The 7,432-nt window shown below is 45.8% G+C and overlaps 1 protein-coding gene across 1 annotated transcript; it reads right to left on the reverse strand.

Annotated features, from left to right (window-relative positions):
• Nucleotides 1-2,646: 2,646 nt before the first annotated feature.
• LOC119361373 (receptor-like serine/threonine-protein kinase SD1-8) lies at nucleotides 2,647-6,221 on the reverse strand. Its single transcript, XM_037626615.1, has 7 exons — nucleotides 4,910-6,221; nucleotides 4,290-4,414; nucleotides 4,018-4,167; nucleotides 3,631-3,847; nucleotides 3,311-3,533; nucleotides 3,082-3,214; nucleotides 2,647-2,976 (listed from the first exon to the last, which is right to left on the reverse strand). The coding sequence occupies exons 1-7, from the start codon at nucleotides 6,219-6,221 to the stop codon at nucleotides 2,647-2,649; spliced, it is 2,490 nt and encodes an 829-aa protein (XP_037482512.1).
• Between the last annotated feature and the right edge of the window lie 1,211 nt (nucleotides 6,222-7,432).

A 7,432-nucleotide genomic window follows, 5' to 3' on the forward strand; every position in this document is an offset into this window, starting at 1 on the left:
AGATGGTGCTCGGCCCGGTGGTGTCATCTGAGATTAGCTGTACGCTCGGGCCAGGTGCCCTGTTAGCAATCGGTTTACTTGGTAAATGGAGCTGTGAGTCAGTGCTGGTTAGCATTGCCACAACTTCAGACATGGCAGGCCTGTCCTCCTCAGGTGATTGGTGCAAATTCTGCACGCAGAGAAGGCCAATCTGGATGCACCTGGCTAGTGCTGACAAGAGCTCACCAGGTTCGCCCACTTCTTCATCAAGAAGCTCCTCAATATCGCGACGATTCCATAATTCCCAGGCCTGCAAAAATATGCTCGGTTAATGGAGTACCGCTCATCTTTGTTTGATATGGCTATGTTTGAAACGTGTGTTGCGCTTGTGTAGCAAACTGAACAAAGATTACCCGTTCATTGTTAGTTTGCAGTTTTGCACCCATTTCAGTGGGAAGAAACTAGAGGACGCATAAGGAAGAGTACGTTTTATCATGAGCAGACTTGCATGAAGAAGGAACGTTGGCATGCTTGTTCTCCTTTTGCAGGTGACTATCTCTAGCAGGACAACTCCGAAGCTATATACATCACACTTGTACGTTCACGTCTGCTGACCGCCGCCTGCGAGTGGACAGTGATGGGGTGTGTCGTTCCTGTGGGGTTGGCCGTGTGTGCGTGCGTGCGAGCGGAGAAGACCAAAATCACTAATTGAGGAATACTCGTTGCAAAGATCACTCCCAACTCCCCAGGTTGCGTTTTCCCTTTTTTCGTAGATCCGTTTATTCAAAACGTTTTATCTCTCAAACCGCGCGTCCAAATCTCGAACCGCTTTCATCGTTAGATTCCTCGCATCGAGATCTTCAAAACTAGATCCGATGTTGATAGGTTTTGATGAAGGTTTTTTTCGTGAAAAAACCGAACGAAAAAACTGACCGGGAGCACGGGTTTTTTCCTTTCCGAAAGAGGCACGCCCGTGCCTCTCAGAAAATCACAACCGTGCCTCTCGCGGAAGGAAGAAAAGAGAAAACACGTTCTTTTTCCGTTACCGAGGAGGCATGACCGTGACTCTCGCGAAAGCACAACCGTGCCTCTCGCGGACACAAAACCGTGACTCTCGCAAAAAAACAGAAAACATGTTTTTTTTCATTTCCGAGAGGCATGGCCGTGACTCTCGCTAAAGCACGGGCGTGACTCTCGCGAAAAATACAGAAAACACGTCTTTTTCGTTTCGGAGAGGCACGGCCGTGACTCTCGCTAAAGCACAACCGTGCATCTTGCGAAAGCAAAACCGTGACTCTCACGAAAGAGAAAAAAACATAAAATGCATTTTTTTTCAGTTTCCGAGAGGCACGGCCTTGACTCTCACGAAAGCACACCCGTGCCTCTCACGTAAGCAAAACTATGACTCTCGTGAAAGAAAAAAAAACAGAAAACGCGTTTTTCACGCGAAAAGCTAAGGAAGACCGGTGGAAAACCAAAACGTTGAAAAAAGCCGAAAAAACGTTTAAAAAGCCGAAAACGCGTGCGAAAAAAAATCCATAGGAAGCCCAAAGCGCGACACGTGGCAAATGGCTGAGAGCACGCCAAGTGGCACTGATCGTTGAGGCTCCCGGAGCAGCGCTCGTTAACCAGTTGCTCTCGGAGAGGACGGAGTCGGGGAAGAAGCAGGCTGAGCGGCATGATGGGCTTCGGTAGACCGATTCCAGCCCATATCCTCAAAAATAGCGCAGTGTCTCTGTTTTCTTCTTGCTATCCCGCTGCTGGGCCTGGCCTGGCTCAGTGCGGAAAGCTAAGCTGGACGCTCGAAAGACAACAGTGATGTGGCCCAACTGCGGAGGCGTAGTTTCCGGCTCGAGCCGCGGTGCGTAGTATTTTCGTTATTAGTACCACACCGCTTAGCTAGATTGACTTTGGCTAGTTTATTAACAGCTCTCCGGGCCAGGGTATCAACCACGTGGCAGATGTGGTTAGCTATTACAAATTGAAATGGTTAAATGATGCGTTGGACATTACATGCGCGCCTCCACAATGCGCATGTCTGCAGCTAGCTGTCCACACTGACATAGTGTGCCTTGTGCTTTTTTTCCATCTCTCAGTTTACTACTCCTGTTTCTTCTTTCCCATTTTTTTTCTCAGCTAATTTTTGTTTTTATCTTGGGGGGAAATCTATGAAAATTATAAACCAATAACGTACTGCATCATGTTACTTGCACACACAAGATCTACGTACTGTCCTGATTGCTATGCACTAGACTGCATAACAGTTCACTTTGCAGTGTTTAGCCTGCTCATGGAGGTATGGAAGTGACATACAAAACAACCCCCAAATATTATATCATTCCCATAAGAAAAGTTCAATCAATACTGCCAAGTAATATTTGAACAAGCACAAATATGAAAATGAAAACAAAGGCGATACACTGTGCTTAAGTATATATACAAGAATAAAACATCGACTTCCAAGGCTGGCAGTAAGTTCCAACAATCCCGTCGTACTTTGAAAAAGCACAAATCCAGACAGGAAAACAATGGCGATATCTGGTGTTAAAGTACACCAATAAACATCAAATTCATGCCGCAAGTTCCAGATCCAGACCGGTAGTAAGTTTTAGGCTTATTTCCTCTCGCACTGCCACTGCCTCTGCCTCACCCTGATAGACCGAAGCACTACACCGTAGCTTCCATGCCCGGGCTCGTGGGGTCACGTCCACATGAGCAAAATAGCCACAGTAAGAAGGTCCGGCTCGGTCCTGGCTTTGCGCCCGGTCCTGGTCTGCTGTTTGGTGTGGGTTTCAGTGGCCTGGGGAGCTGTGAGCTGTTGTTTAGCATTGCCACAACTTCAGACATTGAAGGTCTATGCTCTGGCAAATACTGCACGCAGAGAAGGCCAATCTGGATGCATCTGAGTAGCCCCGACAAGACTTCACCTTCAGGTTCACCACCCACCGCCACATCAAGAAGCTCCCCGCTCTTACATTGATTCCACAATTCCCAGGCCTGTAAGAAAGAAAGAATAAAAAGCTCAGCTAGTGGCCCATTTTCATTGGGGAGAAACTAGAGGATGCACCAGGGAGGAGTATGTTTTGTGCTGAGCAGACTTACATCAGGAAGGAACGTTGCATTGCTTGTTCTCCTTTTGCCACTGACTGTCTCCAGCAAAACGACTCCGAAGCTATATACATCACACTTGTACGTCAGGGCCCCTTCCCCTATATACTCTGGAGCCACATATCCCCTGCATTTAACACAAAACATGGAGTTAATTGAGGTTTGTCCTGGTAGTCTACCATGAATATGAAAACATTAGATGGGTTGGAAATTTTAATCATACCGTGTCTGTACTAATGTCAAATCTGTCTGCTCGTCAATAAATAGCTTTGCGGTGGCAAAGTCTGCTATCTTTGGAACCCACGTATCACTGACAAGTATGTTCGCAGGTTTTAGATCCCTGTGAATGAATCCTCTGCCGTGAAGAAATTCAACACCTATGGCCACACCTCGAATTATTTCCCGTCTTTGCGCCCAACTCAGTGAGGAACGGAGTCCTTCTTCTCCTGCATTTCCAAATGGGTGTGTGAGGCCAAAAACAGATAGGAATAGTTGTGGGTACATATAATGATAGATTAACATGGCATGCATTGCAACGAGTACCAAATATGTAAAGATTCAAACTTTTTTTCTCCATCCACTCGTAGACTAGTATCCACTCATCTCCTTCCCGGCAATAGTAGAGGAGCTTAGCAAGGTTGACATGGGTGAGCGTTGACATCACTTCCACTTCCCTTGAGAAATGCTGCCTGCCTTTATCAGTAAGAAGAGACTGTTTGAGCCTCTTTACAGCAACCATTGTACCACCAGGTAGTTGCCCCTGTTGATTATACAGTAATATGTTCCAGTGTAGATCCAGCAGATATTTGCAGCATGCAATTAATTACTGAAGGGTGCCATTGGATTGTCTGATTCTATTATCTCCTTGTGTATTGTGTAGTCAACGTGGGAAAAATGTCAGTTCATATGGATAAGAAAAAAAATCAACACCTTGTAGACAACACTAAATCCTTCTTCAACAACTTTATTTGCATCGGAGAAACTTCCTGTAGCCTCTATTATAGTATGGAGATCAATTGTAGGGACGGACGTCATGGGCGAAGCGGGATTTGGAGAATGGCTATCAGAACCCCTGTCACCCTCAGACCATTGTGTACTGGAAAATAGTTAGGCTTGTGAGTCTAGTTCTCTCATTCGGAATAGTAAAAGAAGAAATACAAATGCGATGAATAATTTAATATAATTAAGAACTTACCTAATACCCTTTGCATGTGATGTCGTCTCCTGGTGATAATAACCCAGAAGGCAAGGAGAACCAGAATGATGATCAAGGCTACGGATACACCGATAACGATACCAGCTGGGAACATGGATACAGATGGCCCATCTATTATGAACAATAAATTTTTGAAACTTAAATTAGCTTAAATGTTAAACTTTCCTTTGGTATTTGCGCAAAGGCATAAATCTTCTAAAAAAAACTAGAAACACAGTATTAGATGTTGGTGCCATCTAACCGGTACCTTCCTTGCAGTGATCCTAACATATTTTCTAACTGGTTGCATGGCCTTGGTTCTAAGCTTAGGACTCAAATCCTGGTAGGCGTTGTGATGCTACATTGGTCGGTACAGTATGCTCTTTGAACTAGCTAGTAGCCATCTGAGCCATCGCATTCCTTGATTAATTGAATGTTGACATATCTACGAACTGCAGTTGTATAGCTTTGTTTGGTTGAAATCCTAAACTCTAAACTTTCCTATTGGGAAGCTAAAATGGTAGATGTTGGAAATGGGTAAGGAGGGGCATCCATAGCATCACCAAAAATCTTAAAATGCAAACTATACATTGCTAATGATCTAGAAAGTGAAACAATATAACATACCTAATTCTGACTTGGTGGATCTGAGATAAAGGATTTGCCCTCCATCTACATACCGGAGATCCATGAGGTCCTCTGTCCAGATGATGCAGCCAGTTCCAGCGCCTCCTCCTTTGAGATCCAACGGCGCATACGCCAGACAAGAGCAGTTGGCCAGGCACCTCGCCCTGCACTCCTCCAACGTGATGCTAGCATTCACCGATACATTGTGCGTGTTGGGAAGCTTCACTCCGTCTATCACCACGAAACCGTCCGTGGTACTGGACATTCCATTGCCACAGTCCAGTACCATCTTTCGGCGGCAACCGTTGGAGGTGTCCCTCATCTTCCACTGCACTGGAGATGTCGGGCTGAACCCCTGTACACAGCTGCAGAACGACGTTGATGGAGCATTGGCGTTGCACAGACCAAATGCCCCACACCTTCCATAGTGGTCGCAGATGTCCCTCGGCGCTTGGAAGAAGATCTTCCACAACCGGCTGGTTGGGTCCCATACCAGGCGTTGGTATACTCCGTCATCAGTCAGAAGTAGACGCGAGAAGGAGGCTTCAGCCTTGGAAACATTGCTGTAGGTTACCTCACTTGAGCTGCTTGTCAACTGGTAAGCAAACTTGTCAGAATACGAGGTCATCTCCGTGACACCGCTGAACCGTAGGCCATTCCATGGTCCTGACCGGTAGATCATTTTGTCACCATCCAAGAGTATGTTTTGTGGCACACCTTCTCCGTCAGTAATGTAGCGAAACTTCCCTGTGGCAGGGTCATTGGCCGAAGCCCACGACGTAAGGTACCACTCTTCCCTGGTCCATAGGTTCTTGCCAATCTTCATGCTGGGAAGCAAGGTGTTTGATGGGTGGTCAAATGACTGCCATATGGCAGCACCATTGGCACTCCCATCGCTCAGGACAAGGTTGCCTGAATTATGCAGTTGCAGCGTCGTGGAGGCAGCGCCTGTCGTGTTTGAAGACCACACAACCTGGCCGAAGCTATCGAGCAAGAAAAGGCTTCCCGTGTCACTAATCACCAGCGCCCCACGAGCGTCAGTGAGAGGACGGTCTCTGTTGGCTACCCAACAGATGGCGTCCTCGGACACGGAGAACCATATACCGAGGTATCTCTTGGCAAGCACCCCGGGAGGGAAGAAGCCCAGGGTGAATGACCCATCAGCCGAAACAAGGGTGTCGCCGTCGGTGATGTTGCGGCCCTTGTCGAGAATGTCAGACCCACGGTTTGCAGCAGATGCTGTGGAAACAAGGATGAAGAGAACAAGGATGCCCAGGAGGCTGTGAAGGTGTGGCTGGTTTTTCAACCACATGATGGCTTGATGTTTCTTGTTCTGGGGTTTGAGCTAATTGAACAAGGTACACTGTTAGCTACATGAGCTGCGCATATATGTGGCTGCAGCTCGCTTCTGAAGGTAGTTGTATTAACTGATTGGCGGTTAAAGGTCAAATGCCTGACTTGTTGTAGTCTATTATATATAGACAAGAGGGAATCCACAGCTACAATTGGGTACCTTTGAGTTTTCGCCACTACCTAAATAAGATTCTTACGTAGTATAATTATACATCAAATAACAAGCAGATCTTTCTCTTCAACACGCAAAGTTCTACGCCCCTAAACATCTTTCTTATTTTGGATGCCACTGACGGTTGGCCTAATTTGGTGCTTGTACCATCCGAAAGGGCAGCGGCCCAATTATACGCTTGTCTTGAGAAGTCAAATATTCACTAGTACTAGAACATGCCTTTGGTTGGGTGCATGAGGAGTGAGGACGGTGCATCGCTATTTTGTATTCTTAACATCATCCGCTTCTGCATTTGAATAGCATTCTTCAGCACGTTAGCATATATATAACACCTTCCACAATAAGCAAAGCTGGCAGGAACTTCGAGGTACTAGCTCTTTCACTAATTCATTGGTTTAGCCTATGGTCCAATCAAGAAATAATAATTATACAGTCAACTCCGCAGAGAGAACCTTTGAGCAACGCTAGCATTGACAGGTTCTTCAGTACACTAAAACACATGATGGTCTTTGAACAGTTCAAACCAATAATGCTTACTAGTTACAGACTTACATATGTGTTGCTGTGAACATGTTTGTTTAATAGCTCAAGCGTCATGGAACCATCGCTTTAGCGGACCGTACTTTCGATGCAATTCATCTCCAACGACCAATGATTTGTACATTGAATAGCATTATTTATAAGTAAACATATAGCACCTTCCCCAATAAATAGGGCTGGTACTAGCTCTTTCACTAATTTATTGGTTTAGCCTATAATTTGATTAAGAAATACTAATAATTTTACAGTCAACTCCACAGAGAAAACCTTTGAGCAATGCTAGCACTTCACAGCTTGTTCACACCACATTGGAGATAAAATATGCTAACATACCGTGTTTGGCAGTGATGGATCACTGCGTCCGGACAGGAACGTGTGGTGGAATCGACGCAGATTCAGTTAACGTCTGAACCTGAAGATGCATTCGGAGGTTGGGCCTGAAGCACAAACTGGCTTGA

Source organism: Triticum dicoccoides, chromosome 2B (assembly GCF_002162155.2).
Source record: "Triticum dicoccoides isolate Atlit2015 ecotype Zavitan chromosome 2B, WEW_v2.0, whole genome shotgun sequence".
In the NCBI taxonomy this organism is placed as follows: Eukaryota; Viridiplantae; Streptophyta; class Magnoliopsida; order Poales; family Poaceae; genus Triticum; species Triticum dicoccoides.